Source organism: Pseudophryne corroboree, chromosome 8 (assembly GCF_028390025.1).
Source record: "Pseudophryne corroboree isolate aPseCor3 chromosome 8, aPseCor3.hap2, whole genome shotgun sequence".
In the NCBI taxonomy this organism is placed as follows: Eukaryota; Metazoa; Chordata; class Amphibia; order Anura; family Myobatrachidae; genus Pseudophryne; species Pseudophryne corroboree.
The window spans coordinates 455,001,415-455,017,709 of NC_086451.1; the positions used below are offsets into that span (position 1 = coordinate 455,001,415).

General features: G+C 45.2%; 2 protein-coding genes across 2 annotated transcripts in view; one reads left to right on the top strand and one right to left on the bottom strand.

Moving 5' to 3' along the window:
• LOC134949959 (olfactory receptor 2AP1-like) overlaps positions 1 to 12,608 on the bottom strand; it is a 37,497-nt gene extending 24,889 nt beyond the window's left edge. The window contains exon 1 of the mRNA XM_063938640.1: positions 12,521 to 12,608. Coding sequence (XP_063794710.1) covers positions 12,521 to 12,608 — 88 coding nt within the window. The remainder of the gene's footprint in view (positions 1 to 12,520) is intronic.
• A 2,232-nt stretch (positions 12,609 to 14,840) lies between these two features.
• On the top strand, positions 14,841 to 15,776 carry LOC134949960 (olfactory receptor 6C1-like). The gene has a single exon (XM_063938641.1). The coding sequence runs from the start codon at positions 14,841 to 14,843 to the stop codon at positions 15,774 to 15,776; it is 936 nt and encodes a 311-aa protein (XP_063794711.1).
• Positions 15,777 to 16,295: the final 519 nt, after the last annotated feature.

A 16,295-nucleotide genomic window follows, 5' to 3' on the forward strand; every position in this document is an offset into this window, starting at 1 on the left:
ATTAGAAGCTAAAGGATACTGCACATTGGTAGTTAAAGTATACTGCACATTGGTAGTTATAGGATACTGCACATTGGTTGCTCCTGTCACAGAACTTACACGGAAATCTGCAGATCCTAGTGTGTGGCTCAAAGAAGCTATCAAGATGATTCAACGGTTTATGAAAGCATTCTAATCAGCTCTCATTCTTAATCAAGGTGCTTCATTGATTACTGTTTGAGCAGTGCTTTCCCCAAAAACAATCTCTGTGTTATGATTCCAGCACTCTGGTCTGAGGAGATCTTTTTGCGAGGACCGGAGCACTGGAACGAAATGCTGGGGAAGGGAGCGGGAATTGAAAATAGCCCCTGGCGCCCTAACTCCGTTGTCTCACCCGTGCTGTTGGAAATCCCCTGCGAGACTATGGTTGCTTGAGCCCATGGCAGCCGCGTTTGAAGGGCGGATTATGTCTGCCCAACTCCGATGCCCCCCCAGGTCTTAATGAGAGACAAAGGGAAATCCGAGACAGGGTGATAACAAGGGGCCCTCTGACTAAACAACCAGGCCAGGGGCTACAAGCTAACTTAAAACTAGAATATGTGCGGAAACACCGCCAGGGAAAAGGACAACCAAAATATCCACTTGTCCACTTCTCCTACCCAGCACCGCCGAGTTCCAGAGAGGACTTGTGGAAGCGGAACCCTCCGCAAATGCTCCAAAAACAGAATATATAAAGATAAAGCGGCTGTGCCGCAACACACGGCAGAGCCGCAACTCACGGAACACCACTCGATATACAAAGGTGATCAGTCAGGACAACTGGGGACCAAACGACTTCCTGGGATGAGATGACAACTCCCGAATACAGGACTTCTGAGGACAGGAATGACCGGATACAGCAGGACTGGAGCAGACTCTCAGCAAACCAAAGCAGCATGCAGGAAGCTATTACCGGCGTCTGTGAGAAGTACTGGGAAGGTATTTAACAGGGAGTCCTCCAATCAGCTGCTTAGAGCCTGATTGGGAATAAATGCCGTGCAGCTGCCTTGCTGCATGGCCAGAGGACAAGTGTGTGTGCTTGTTAATTAGGCCCTGCAACGGGGAACGCGGTCCGCCCGTGGCGTCCCCGTTGCTAGGGTCCGTGCGGCTCAGCGCGCCCGGCGTCCAGCGTTGCTAGGGAGCCGGCGGCTGAACGCGCACGGCGTCCCTAGTTGCTAGGCGCCGGGCCGCGCGGACATGCGGACCCCGGCGCCTAACAGTACCCCCCTCTTGAGGAGGGGTCAAGGAACCCCTAAAGCCAGGCTTCTGAGGAAATTCCCGAAAAAATGCCCTCTTGAGCCTAGGGGCATGAAGATCCTTATCTAGGACCCAAGACCTTTCCTCCGGACCATAGCCTTTCCAGTGAACTAAAAAATAAAGCCGACCCCGGGACAATTTGGAATCAAGAACTTTCTCTACCAAGAACTCCTGTTGTCCCTGTACATCCACTGGAGATCTACCCTGAGAGGAAATCTACTGGAAGAAACGTATTGTTTCAACAGGGAACAATGAAACGTATTTCCAATCTTGAGAGATCTTGGTAAACGTAGCCGAAAGGCAACTGGGTTGACTCTTTTAATAATAAGAAATGGTCCAATAAATTTGGGTCCCAGTCTAGCCGAGGATTGTCGAAGCCTGATGTTGCGAGTTGACAACCACACCTTGTCTCCCACCTTAAAAGTGCAAGGACGTCGGAGCCTGTCAGAAAATTTCTTTTCTCGAAAGCCCGCTTTTCTGAGAGCAAGGTGCACTTTTTTCCAAATTGCTCTGAGATGGGAGGTCAATGCCAGCGAGGAGACTGGAGAATGATGAAAAAAAGAATTAGCTCTGGGGTGAAAACCAAAAACTGAAAAGAATGGAGACTCTTTAGTGGAGGAATGACAGGAATTATTGTAAGCAAATTCAGCCAAAGGAAGAAACTCGGACCAATCATTCTGGAGTTTGGCTGAATACAAGCGCAGATATTGTTTTAACGACTGGTTAACTCGTTCGGTTTGCCCGTTGGATTGTGGGTGATAACCGGATGTTAATGACAGTTTCATCTTTAATGAAGCACAAAAACATCTCCAGAATTGTGCGATGAATTGTGGACCCCGATCAGAAACAATATCAGTGGGTAACCCATGAAGCCTAAACACATGGCGGAGGAACAAAACTGCCAACCCTTGAGCAGAAGGCAATCGGGGAAGAGCAATAAAATGAGCCATTTTACTAAAACGGTCCACTACCACACATATGACTCGGAATCCGGCTGAAAGGGGAAGGTCAACCACAAAATCCATGGAAATATGAGACCATGGCCTGAGAGGGACACTTAAGGGCATAAGTTGCCCGATAGGCAAGGAACGGGAAACCTCATGCTGTGCACGAACCTGACATGAAAAAACAAATTCCCTAACGTCTTTAGACATACTAGGCCACCATACTGAGCGAGAGACTAACTCCAATGTCTTAGTGATTCCCGGATTCCCTGAAACCTTGTTGTCATGGAATTCAGTTAAAACAGTAGCTCTCAAAAATTCAGGAACGTAAAGACGACCAGCAGGAGTAAATCTAGGAGCTTGGTGTTGAAGCTGGTTTAACTGGGTAAATAAATCCTGTGTGAGGCCTGCCCGGATGACCGAAGATGGAAGTATTGGGGTAACAACAGGATTGTTATTGTGAACCGGAAGAAAACTACGTGACAGGGCATCAGCTTTAGTATTCTTGGAACCAGGCCTGAAAGTGATTATAAATTTGAAACGAGTAAAAAATAATGCCCAACGTGCCTGCCGGGCATTAAGCCGTTTAGCTGATTCAATGTATTGCAGGTTCTTATGGTCAGTCAATACCGAAATAGTATGCTTTGCTCCTTCCAGCCAATGCCTCCACTCCTCAAAAGCCCACTTTACCGCCAGTAACTCCCGATTACCAACGTCATAATTGGATTCAGCGGAGGAGAACTTCCTGGACATAAAGGCACAAGGATGTAAGTCCAAAGACACCGGATCCTTTTGAGAAAGGACAGCCCCCACTCCAACCTCTGAGGCATCAACCTCCACAACAAAGGGCAATTCCGGATTAGGATGTCTGAGGACTGGAGCTGAGACAAAGGCTTGTTTCAGAGCCCGGAAGGACAACTCAGCTTCATGCGACCAGTTGGTAGGATCCGCTCCTTTCTTTGTCAGAGCCACAATGGGAGCAACCAGGTCAGAAAAAGAATGAATGAACCTCCTATAATAATTCGCAAACCCTAAAAAGCGCTGAATTGCTTTTAAATTGGTGGGTTGCGCCCAATTAAGGATGGCCTGAAGCTTCTTAGGTTCCATGGAAAATCCCTGAGGGGAAATTATGTACCCTTAAAAAGATACTTTCGTGACGTGAAATTCACACTTCTCCAGTTTGGCATATAAATGATTCTCACGTAACTTTTGAAGAACCAGACGCACCTGGGTGATATGTTGTTCCATCGATTCAGAAAAAAATCAAGATGCCGTCTAAATAAACGACCACGAATTTCCCTAGGAAGTCACGGAGCACATCGTTAATGAGGTCTTGAAAAACTGCTGGAGCATTAGACAGGCCGAACGGCATCACCAGGTATTCGTAGTGACCCGACTGAGTACGGAAAGCCGTCTTCCACTCATCTCCAGATTTAATTCGGATGAGGTTGTAAGCTCCTCTCAGGTCAATTTTAGAAAAAATCACAGCAGAACGTAACTGATCAAAGAGTACAGAAATCAACGGCAAAGGATAGGTGTTTTTGACTGAGATTTTATTCAAGGCTCTAAAATCTATGCATGGTCTAAGCGAGCCATCCTTTTTCTCCACAAAGAAAAAAACAGCACTTAAAGGGGATTTTGATGGTCTAATAAAACCTTTCTGTAAGCTCTCCTGAACATAGTCATTCATAGCCGAAGTTTCTGGCCCGGACAATGCATATAATCTCCCCTTTGGCAATGCGGCACCAGGGATTAGCTCAATAGCACAATCATAAGGCCGATGGGGAGGCAGAATGTCTGCATTGCCTTTGGAGAATACATCAGCAAACTCCTGGTATTCCACAGGAATGAGTTCTGGAATGATAGCTGCTACTCTAACTGGAAACGAAATACATTCCTTAGCACAAAAAGTACCCCATTGTGAAATCTCCCCGGACCGCCAATCAATGGTGGGATTATGAAAGGCCAGCCAAGGGTGACCCAGAACAACTGGAACTGCTGGGCAATGTGTTAGATAGAACTCGATCTTTTCGGAATGTAAAGCTCCTACTGTAAGTACTACGGGAGGTGTACGGTGAGTAATAACCCCGTTGGAAAGCGGACTCCCATCTAAGCCATGCATGGTGACACACCTACCCAGTGGTAACTGAGGAATGCCTAAGGCCTTAGCCCAAGTTAAATCCATAAAGTTTCCTGCAGCTCCACTGTCAACAAAAGCCGACACCAAAGAACTGAGGCTGCCAAAGGAAACCTTAACTGGGACTAAAAGAGAGTTATTAGAGGAGATAAGCTGCAGACCTAGGTGAACCCCCTCACAATTCACCTGGTCAAAGCGTTTCCCGACTTGTTCGGACAGTTACGAGCAAAATGTCCCTTACCACCACAGTACAAACAAAGACCGGAATTTTGCCTTCTGGCCCTTTCCTCAGGAGACAGCCGGGAGAGACCCATCTGCATGGGCTCCTCTACGTCTTCTGGAATGGAATAAACACAAGGACTTGACCTTACAGGTGTTCCTCTTTCAGCCCTCCGCTCTCTGAGACAACGATCAATCTTAATAGAAAGCTCCATGAGTTTATCGAGAGTCTCAGGAGCGGGGTACTGGAGGAGACTGTCTTTAATAGACTCTGATAAGCCGAGGCGAAACTGACTGCGCAGGGCTGGGTCATTCCAGCCACAGTCGTTCGACCAATGGCGAAACTCAGTACAATAAACCTCTGCAGGATTTCTTCCTTGTTTGAGAGCGCGCAGCTGACTTTCAGCGGACGCCTCTCTATCTGGGTCATCATACAAAAGCCCTAAAGACTTAAAGAAAGCATCTACTGACAACAGCGCAGGATCCTCTGCCCTTAAACCGAACGCCCAGGTCTGAGGATCCCCCTGGAGTAAAGAAATAATAATCCCAACCCGCTGAGATTCAGAACCAGAGGAAGTAGGTCTTAAACGGAAATAAAGTTTACAGGATTCTTTAAAACTAAAAAATTATTTTCTATCGCCAGAAAAACGGTCAGGCAAATGCATCTTTTGTTCAGGGACTACCTTTGGGGAGGCTCGCAAAAGATCTTCCTGCGACCTCACCCGAAGAGAAAGATCCTGAACCATCTGAGTAAGTTCTTGAATCTGATTGACTAAGAGCTGGCCAGGGTTTGGCCCTAAACCTGTCGGATTCATGAGGCCAAAAAATTTTAACAAAAACTGAATGAGAGGAAAAAATTAAAGCCCTGTTTAATTAAAATTTTTTGGTATGGCCGGTAATAATGTTATGATTCCAGCACTCTGGTCTGAGGAGATCTTTTTGCGAGGACCGGAGCACTGGAACGAAATGCTGGGGAAGGGAGCGGGAATGGAAAATAGCCCCTGGCGCCCTAACTCCGTTGTCTCACCCGTGCTGTCAGAAATCCCCTGCGAGACTATGGTTGCTTGAGCACATGGCAGCCGCGTTTGAAGGGCGGATTATGTCTGCCCAACTCCGATGCCCCCCCAGGTCTTAATGAGAGACAAAGGGAAATCCGAGACAGGGTGATAACAAGGGGCCCTCTGACTAAACAACCAGGCTAGGGGCTACAAGCTAACTTAAAACTAGAATATGTGCGGAAACACCGCCAGGGAAAAGGACAACCAAAATATCCACTTGTCCACTTCTCCTACCCAGCACCGCCGAGTTCCAGAGAGGACTTGTGGAAGCGGAACCCTCCGCAAATGCTGCAAAAACAGAATATATAAAGATAAAGCAGCTGAGCCGCAACACACGGCAGAGCCGCAACTCACGCAACACCACTCGATATACAAAGGTGATGAGTCAGGACAACTGGGGACCAAACGACTTCCTGGGATGAGATGACAACTCCCGAATACAGGACTTCTGAGGACAGGAATGACCGGATACAGCAGGACTGGAACAGACTCTCAGCAAACCAAAGCAGCATGCGGGAAGCTATTACCGGCGTCTGTGAGAAGTACTGGGAAGGTATTTAACAGGGAGTCCTCCAATCAGCTGCTTAGAGCCTGATTGGGAATAAATGCCGTGCAGCTGCCTTGCTGCACGGCCAGAGGACAAGTGTGTGTGCTTGTTAATTAGGCCCTGCAACGGGGAATGCGGTCCGCCCGTGGCGTCCCCGTTGCTAGGGTCCGTGCGGCTCAGCGCGCCCGGCGTCCAGCATTGCTAGGGAGCCGGCGGCTGAATGCGCACGGCGTCCCTAGTTGCTAGGCGCCGGGCCGCGCGGACATGCGGACCCCGGCGCCTAACAGTACCCCCCCTTGAGGAGGGGTCAAGGAACCCCTAAAGCCAGGCTTCTGAGGAAATTCCTGAAAAAATGCCCTCTTGAGCCTAGGGGCATGAAGATCCTTATCTAGGACCCAGGACCTTTCCTCCGGACCATAGCCTTTCCAGTGAACTAAAAAATAAAGCCGACCCCGGGACAATTTGGAATCAAGAACTTTCTCTACCAAGAACTCCTGTTGTCCCTGTACATCCACTGGAGATCTACCCTGAGAGATCCTCCGAGGAAATCTACTGGATGAAACGTATTGTTTCAACAGGGAACAATGAAACGTATTTCCAATTTTGAGAGATCTTGGTAAACGTAGCCGAAAGGCAACTGGGTTGACTCTTTTAATAATAAGAAATGGTCCAATAAATTTGGGTCCCAGTCTAGCCGAGGATTGTCGAAGCCTGATGTTGCGAGTTGACAACCACACCTTGTCTCCCACCTTAAAAGTGCAAGGACGTCGGAGCCTGTCAGAAAATTTCTTTTCTCGAAAGGCCGCTTTTCTGAGAGCAAGGTGCACTTTTTTCCAAATTGCTCTGAGATGGGAGGTCAATGCCAGCGAGGAGACTGGAGAATGATGAAAAAAAGAATTAGCTCTGGGGTGAAAACCAAAAACTGAAAAGAATGGAGACTCTTTAGTGGAGGAATGACAGGAATTATTGTAAGCAAATTCAGCCAAAGGAAGAAACTCGGACCAATCATTCTGGAGTTTGGCTGAATACAAGCGCAGATATTGTTTTAATGACTGGTTAACTCGTTCGGTTTGCCCGTTGGATTGTGGGTGATAACCGGATGTTAATGACAGTTTCATCTTTAATGAAGCACAAAAACATCTCCAGAATTGTGCGATGAATTGTGGACCCCGATCAGAAACAATATCAGTGGGTAACCCATGAAGCCTAAACACATGGCGGAGGAACAAAACTGCCAACCCTTGAGCAGAAGGCAATCGGGGAAGAGCAATAAAATGAGCCATTTTACTAAAACGGTCCACTACCACCCATATGACTCGGAATCCGGCTGAAAGGGGAAGGTCAACCACAAAATCCATGGAAATATGAGACCATGGCCTGAGAGGGACACTTAAGGGCATAAGTTGCCCGATAGGCAAGGAACGGGGAACCTTATGCTGTGCACAAACCTGACATGAAAAAACAAATTCCCTAACGTCTTTAGACATACTAGGCCACCATACTGAGCGAGAGACTAACTCCAATGTCTTAGTGATTCCCGGATTCCCTGAAACCTTGTTGTCATGGAATTCAGTTAAAACAGTAGCTCTCAAAAATTCAGGAACGTAAAGACGACCAGCAGGAGTAAATCTAGGAGCTTGGTGTTGAAGCTGGTTTAACTGGGTAAATAAATCCTGTGTGAGGCCTGCCCGGATGACCGAAGATGGAAGTATTGGGGTAACAACAGGATTGTTATTGTGAACCGGAAGAAAACTACGTGACAGGGCATCAGCTTTAGTATTCTTGGAACCAGGCCTGAAAGTGATTATAAATTTGAAACGAGTAAAAAATAATGCCCAACGTGCCTGCCGGGCATTAAGCCGTTTAGCTGATTCAATGTATTGCAGGTTCTTATGGTCAGTCAATACCGAAATAGTATGCTTTGCTCCTTCCAGCCATTGCCTCCACTCCTCAAAAGCCCACTTTACCGCCAGTAACTCCCGATTACCAACGTCATAATTGGATTCAGCGGAGGAGAACTTCCTGGACATAAAGGCACAAGAATGTAAGTCCAAAGACACCGGAACCTTTTGAGAAAGGACAGCCCCCACTCCAACCTCTGAGGCATCAACCTCCACAACAAAGGGCAATTCCGGATTAGGATGTCTGAGGACTGGAGCTGAGACAAAGGCTTGTTTCAGAGCCCGGAAGGACAACTCAGCTTCATGCGACCAGTTGGTAGGATCCGCTCCTTTCTTTGTCAGAGCCACAATGGGAGCAACCAGGTCAGAAAAAGAATGAATGAACCTCCTATAATAATTCGCAAACCCTAAAAAGCGCTGAATTGCTTTTAAATTGGTGGGTTGCGCCCAATTAAGGATGGCCTGAAGCTTCTTAGGTTCCATGGAAAATCCCTGAGGGGAAATTATGTACCCTAAAAAAGATACTTTCGTGACGTGAAATTCACACTTCTCCAGTTTGGCATATAAATGATTCTCACGTAACTTTTGAAGAACCAGACGCACCTGGGTGATATGTTGTTCCATCGATTCAGAAAAAATCAAGATGTCGTCTAAATAAACGACCACGAATTTCCCTAGGAAGTCACGGAGCACATCGTTAATGAGGTCTTGAAAAACTGCTGGAGCATTAGACAGGCCGAACGGCATCACCAGGTATTCGTAGTGGCCGACTGAGTACTGAAAGCCGTCTTCCACTCATCTCCAGATTTAATTCGGATGAGGTTGTAAGCTCCTCTCAGGTCAATTTTAGAAAAAATCACAGCAGAACGTAACTGATCAAAGAGTACAGAAATCAACGGCAAAGGATAGGTGTTTTTGACTGAGATTTTATTCAAGGCTCTAAAATCTATGCATGGTCTAAGCGAGCCATCCTTTTTCTCCACAAAGAAAAAAACAGCACTTAAAGGGGCTTTTGATGGTCTAATAAAACCTTTCTGTAAGCTCTCCTGAACATAGTCATTCATAGCCGAAGTTTCTGGCCCGGACAATGCATATAATCTCCCCTTTGGCAATGCGGCACCAGGGATTAGCTCAATAGCACAATCATAAGGCCGATGGGGAGGCAGAATGTCCGCATTGCCTTTGGAGAATACATAGGCAAACTCCTGGTATTCCACAGGAATGAGTTCTGGAATGATAGCTGCTACTCTAACTGGAAACGAAATACATTCCTTAGCACAAAAAGTACCCCATTGTGAAATCTCCCCGGACCGCCAATCAATGGTGGGATTATGAAAGGCCAGCCAAGGGTGACCCAGAACAACTGGAACTGCTGGGCAATGTGTTAGATAGAACTCGATCTTTTCGGAATGTAAAGCTCCTACTGTAAGTACTACGGGAGGTGTACGGTGAGTAATAACCCCGTTGGAAAGCGGACTCCCATCTAAGCCATGCATGGTGACACACCTACCCAGTGGTAACTGAGGAATGCCTAAGGCCTTAGCCCAAGTTAAATCCATAAAGTTTCCTGCAGCTCCACTGTCAACAAAAGCCAACACCAAAGAACTGAGGCTGCCAAAGGAAACCTTAACTGGGACTAAAAGAGAGTTATTCGAGGAGATAAGCTGCAGACCTAGGTGAACCCCCTCACAATTCACCTGGTCAAAGCGTTTCCCGACTTGTTCGGACAGTTACGAGCAAAATGTCCCTTACCACCACAGTACAAACAAAGACCGGAATTTTGCCTTCTGGCCCTTTCCTCAGGAGACAGCCGGGAGAGACCCATCTGCATGGGCTCCTCTACGTCTTCTGGAATGGAATAAACACAAGGACTTGACCTTACAGGTGTTCCTCTTTCAGCCCTCCGCTCTCTGAGACGACGATCAATCTTAATAGAAAGCTCCATGAGTTTATCGAGAGTCTCAGGAGCGGGGTACTGGAGGAGACTGTCTTTAATAGACTCTGATAAGCCGAGGCGAAACTGACTGCGCAGGGCTGGGTCATTCCAGCCACAGTCGTTCGACCAACGGCGAAACTCAGTACAATAAACCTCTGCAGGATTTCTTCCTTGTTTGAGAGGGCGCAGCTGACTTTCAGCGGACGCCTCTCTATCTGGGTCATCATACAAAAGCCCTAAAGACTTAAAGAAAGCATCTACTGACAACAACGCAGGATCCTCTGCCCTTAAACCGAACGCCCAGGTCTGAGGATCCCCCTGGAGTAAAGAAATAATAATCCCAACCCGCTGAGATTCAGAACCAGAGGAAGTAGGTCTTAAACGGAAATAAAGTTTACAGGATTCTTTAAAACTAAAAAATTATTTTCTATCGCCAGAAAAACGGTCAGGCAAATGCATCTTTGGTTCAGGGACTACCTTTGGGGAGGCTCGCAAAAGATCTTCCTGCGACCTCACCCGAAGAGAAAGATCCTGAACCATCTGAGTAAGTTCTTGAATCTGATTGACTAAGAGCTGGCCAGGGTTTGGCCCTAAACCTGTCGGATTCATGAGGCCAAAAAATTTTAACAAAAACTGAATGAGAGGAAAAAATTAAAGCCCTGTTTAATTTTAATTTTTTGGTTTGGCCGGTAATAATGTTATGATTCCAGCACTCTGGTCTGAGGAGATCTTTTTGCGAGGACCGGAGCACTGGAACGAAATGCTGGGGAAGGGAGCGGAAATGGAAAATAGCCCCTTGCGCCCTAACTCCGTTGTCTCACCCGTGCTGTCGGAAATCCCCTGCGAGACTATGGTTGCTTGAGCACATGGCAGCCGCGTTTGAAGGGCGGATTATGTCTGCCCAACTCCGATGCCCCCCCAGGTCTTAATGAGAGACAAAGGGAAATCCGAGACAGGGTGATAACAAGGGGCCCTCTGACTAAACAACCAGGCCAGGGGCTACAAGCTAACTTAAAACTAGAATATGTGCGGAAACACCGCCAGGGAAAAGGACAACCAAAATATCCACTTGTCCACTTCTCCTACCCAGCACCGCCGAGTTCCAGAGAGGACTTGTGGAAGCGGAACCCTCCGCAAATGCTCCAAAAACAGAATATATAAAGATAAAGCGGTTGAGCCGCAACACACGGCAGAGCCGCAACTCACGGAACACCACTCGATATACAAAGGTGATCAGTCAGGACAACTGGGGACCAAACGACTTCCTGGGATGAGATGACAACTCCCGAATACAGGACTTCTGAGGACAGGAATGACCGGATACAGCAGGACTGGAACAGACTCTCAGCAAACCAAAGCAGCATGCAGGAAGCTATTACCGGCGTCTGTGAGAAGTACTGGGAAGGTATTTAACAGGGAGTCCTCCAATCAGCTGCTTAGAGCCTGATTGGGAATAAATGCCGTGCAGCTGCCTTGCTGCACGGCCAGAGGACAAGTGTGTGTGCTTGTTAATTAGGCCCTGCAACGGGGAACGCGGTCCGCCCGTGGCGTCCCCGTTGCTAGGGTCCGTGCGGCTCAGCGCGCCTGGCGTCCAGCGTTGCTAGGGAGCCGGCGGCTGAACGCGCACGGCGTCCCTAGTTGCTAGGCGCCGGGCCGCGCGGACATGCGGACCCCGGCGCCTAACACTCTGAAATTATAATTTTTTCTAGGATCATTTTTTCATGGACCAGATACTAGTCCCTGGAGGAATTGAGACATCTTCTAGATTTGTCTTGATATCACCTTTACTGACCACAAAATATCTGTAATTTGTTAAACCTCCAGACTGTTCATTACTTCAATCCCAGTAATGCCGGGTGATCACTTTTCTTCTTTTATAATCGGCTATCACTTTCTGTCCCAACTCAAATAACACCAAATCAGGTGTCTTGTTCCGTTCATATGATTCCTCAGATAAAGGAAATTCAGATGAACTTAAGAAGAGTTTGATACCAACAGTTCTTCCTCCTGAATTCTGCCAGAAACTTCTGTTTGGTACAAAGACATCTTTTAAATTGTCTTCTAGTAGTTACTGGTGGGAAACAATGCAACAAAATATCACTTTGTTTCAGCGTGTACAACTTTGGCTAAACATAACACCTCTTCCCAAAAACCTCTTCTACCCCTTCCAACACCTATGAATCCATGGTCATATTTCATCTCAGAAATATGGTATAATACTCATCTACCTCCTCCAGATGTTGTTGTAAAGCCTGAAGATATGCCCATGGGGAAGCCAAACTATTTGGGTCATCATACAACACTCCCAAAGCTGTAAAAGAAGCCTTCAAGATGTGGTCATGTAGGGACCAAGCCAACTACTAAGTCTGTGGATCACCCAATAAAAGTTATATCTTTGTTTCAAAGTACCTGATGATATGGGTCCTAAACAAAATATACAATTTGTAGCTGTGACTTACCTGAAAAGTAGTCAGCAAATGTAATTTGAGTTTAATTAATATACCTCCAACTTCCCCCTGGAGTAGCCACTCACTGATAAATCCTGGACTTGTTTTTAATTGGCCAAGATCTATGCTGAAGTAACAGACCATTATTCCATTTTGTCACGTTTAGTACAGTATATATTTTGCCAATGTTAATGTTATGAATAACACCATATACTTGTGATAAACATTCAGGACATACTGTTGAGAGAAGGGGTGAATGTACAGTTTCTTGTTAGTCAACAAAAAACACCTTATTTCTAGTTCCTATAGTAATTTATACTAATAAAATTGTTTTCTGTAGATTAAGAAGGTACGCTATGGAATGATGGATATATCCAGAAAGAAAACAAAAGATTTCCAAAAGGTATTGGGCAGTTGGTGGGTATTGGCGAAAAATTATTATGTATTAAAATTTAGAATTAATATTAGGTACAGTATGCACAGTGGTGTAACTAGGGTTGGTGTCAAGCAGTGATAATTGTGATCCTGTGTGCATCCAAAAAGTATTCTTAGATACTTAAATACCCCACTTCAGACACCAATAATCATTCCATGATGGTGAACATTTATCCAGCAGGTCAGCCTATAAGCTTATGAATGTGGTTTTATGTATGAACAATGTATTATAATTTTAAAGAACACTTATTATTATTGAACATTACACAACTGAAATTTTTCAAATGATGCCCTAAAACAAAAGGGAGTCACAACTTATGCAGGGAATGATAAAATTGTATTACATGTATATCAGCACACACATCTTGGTTCCTACTCTCCATTGGAGGCTATCTGATAGTATCCAACTTGCCACGGCGGTGGAAACTGAATTTCCAGACCAATTCGGCATTCCAATTCAACATTGCTCTGGTGTAGGGACAACTGTTCCATGGGAAGGAGTACTGGAAATCAACTTTCGAAGTTTGCTGAATACTACATAGCCCTGTCGAGCCCATAATAATGAATGGTTCGATTACATAAAACAGTCTCCGCATATGTAACAGACACTAGTGATGACGAATAGTTCCCATTGTCTCAGTTTTCCTGGTCAGGCAGTAACTGCTCTGGAAAGGAGTAACTTATTGTCTGGAAAGTAGCATGCTTTGCTTTGGCACATACTATATACATTATCCATGTGCTCTCCAGGTTTCACCTTTTCCTCTGAACGTCTCTTTCCTGCTCTCTTTCCTCCATTACCCCAAAGCAAGAACCTATTTTGTAGCTGGCAGTAGGATCAATGCAAGATCACAGGGACTTATCCTACATCCCAGTAAGCTTTCAAACACCACCAAGGTTTACACATTACAGTATGTCACACTCACTGGACAAATTACTCAAAGAGCCAGGTCCAAAAGTTAAGGACCAGCGTAACCCTACATAACACTACATGGGAGCTATTATTGCCAGGAACCAACAGCAAATGTTTTTTGGCTGAAGCATTATCATGAATGGCTCAGGTTCAGATTATTGGAGAACCATTCTGGACATAGGGAACAGTACTTACTAATACTTGTTATACTCTTTTCCCCAAGTGCCAGTACTACCCCTTTTACCCATTACCCCAACAGAACGGATTTCCTCCACTGGCTGTATCTAAGTCTTATGTATGCTCTCAGCTATAAACTAAAAGATAACAAAGGTTAGCGACAACGCTTAGGTTTGGTACTAAAGCTTAAGAAAGTGTTGATGGCCCAAAATGTTTTGTAACATGTCACTGTTCCTAAAATTGTGTTGGTTGAATATTTGCCACAATCATAGAATTATATCCTGAAGACATCTCTGGGTAATACTAAAGTGATTGTAGATGTTTGTTATTTTGTCTTTTTATTTCTGCTACAGCAGGACTTGATAAATTCAGCTCAATCCGCTTTAAATCAACAGCTGCGCCAAAGAGACTGTAGGAAAGATCGCTAATGAGATTCCAGGAATAACACTCTATAAATAATTGTTAGCTAGCAAACCTGGTCTGGAGGGACTCCAGCCCTCTGAGCACTTGTTATGAGGCCTGTCAGGAGATTATAAAACGTCCTCCATATGAATGGATGTGTGTTAGCAGGTAACCTTGCAACATAATTATCACAACGGCTTCTAGATGGATCTTATAAACTCTGAATTGAAACTTTATTTAGCTGCATTACTATAACGCTTCTTCTCTTCACCGCCAAGTAATTACCATTTTTTCCTGAATCCTGTTTTACTGTCCATCCCCTATGACTTCTCTAAGACATTGTCCCTGACTCTCTGTTTCTTGGTTGGTATTTTCACACATTAAAACATTAAGATATTGAAAAAAATACCTACATAGCAGCCTCACTTGTTCTTTAATGTATCTGCTAAAATATGGATCAGAAAAATCAGACCATGGTGTCCTATTTTGTCATTAAAGGGGTGTCAGATGTCCCAGAGTTGCAGGTACTGATCTTCCTCCTGGTTCTCATCATTTATCTCATCACTCTTGGAGGCAATGTGACTATTTTTCTACTGGTCTGCCTGGACCCTCAGCTCCACACTCCCATGTACTTCTTCCTGAGCAACCTGTCGATCCTAGACATGGCTTCCTCCACGGTTGCCCTACATAAGGTCCTCTCTATCTTTGTAGTGGGAGATATGGCTGTATCTTTTATCGCTTGCATGCTGCAGGTGTTTGTTTTTTCATGGCTGTCTGGCAACGAGCTGATGTTACTGACTGCAATGGGTTATGACCGCTATGTCGCCATCTGTAACCCATTGCATTATACCTCCGTCATGAACGACAGGTTCTGTGCTGTTCTAGCCACGTTCTGCTGGTCACTGAGTCTCCTACAAATTGTCCCCCCTATGGCTATACTATCAGGCTTCACTTGTTACACATCCCACGTAATTAACCACTTCTTCTGTGACATTGTGCCGCTGATAAATCTGTCCTGCAGTGACACCTCCATCCTGAAGCTTCTCATATTCACAGAGGGGGTTCTACTTTCCACCTTCACCCCTTTTTGTCTCACTTTCATCTCCTATATGTTCATTATTGCCACTATCATGAGAATAAGGTCCACCAGTGGGAGATCCAAAGCCTTCTACACATGTTCCTCCCACCTCTCAGTCGTCACCGTTCACTACACAACCCTTGTTTGTCAGTATTTGACGCCAGTTGGCACCTTCAGTTCCAATAAACTGTTAGCTTTGTTCAACACCGCCGCGGTTCCCATGCTGAACCCCGTCATCTACAGTCTGAAAAATAAAGATGTAAAGATAGCCATAGAACGGAAACTCAATTATTTCACCAGCTTGATTTAAAGAGACATCAGATGTATGTCGCTATAGACTACAGACCATTAGCATTCAAAGGAAGAAGTGTTTGTACATCTAAAGCCATAAGGACATGGTCATATATATATATATATATATATATATATATGTATATATATATATAAATATATATATGCAAGACAAAAATGACAAGATGTGCCTCTAATGCTACAGTGTATTGTTCAAATAAATACCTTAGTGCTCAATACAAGGTAATGTGTTATATTATGACTGGACACTTTGGACAAGTGGTGTCACACAGAAGTGCTGTCCATGTTTGAGTCTAGTTATCATTTGTATTGAATTGTGTTTCTATTTAGTGCCTACACCTTCACTGTTTTTGTTTGTGTGTAAATATACAGTATATATATATATATATATATCTCTCAATAGCGTAAAAATAGGTTGGCACTCCCCCTTGTATGAAGTATCTGCTCCGGTGTCCTCCATGGTGTAATGGCTACAATAGAAAAAGATGCAGTGGCACTCCGAAACTTTGATCAAGCA

Bases quoted from the DNA above. Each gene is read 5' to 3' on its own strand.
- LOC134949960 (XM_063938641.1), top strand. From the start codon at position 14,841: ATGGATCAGAAAAATCAGACCATGGTGTCCTATTTTGTCATTAAAGGG.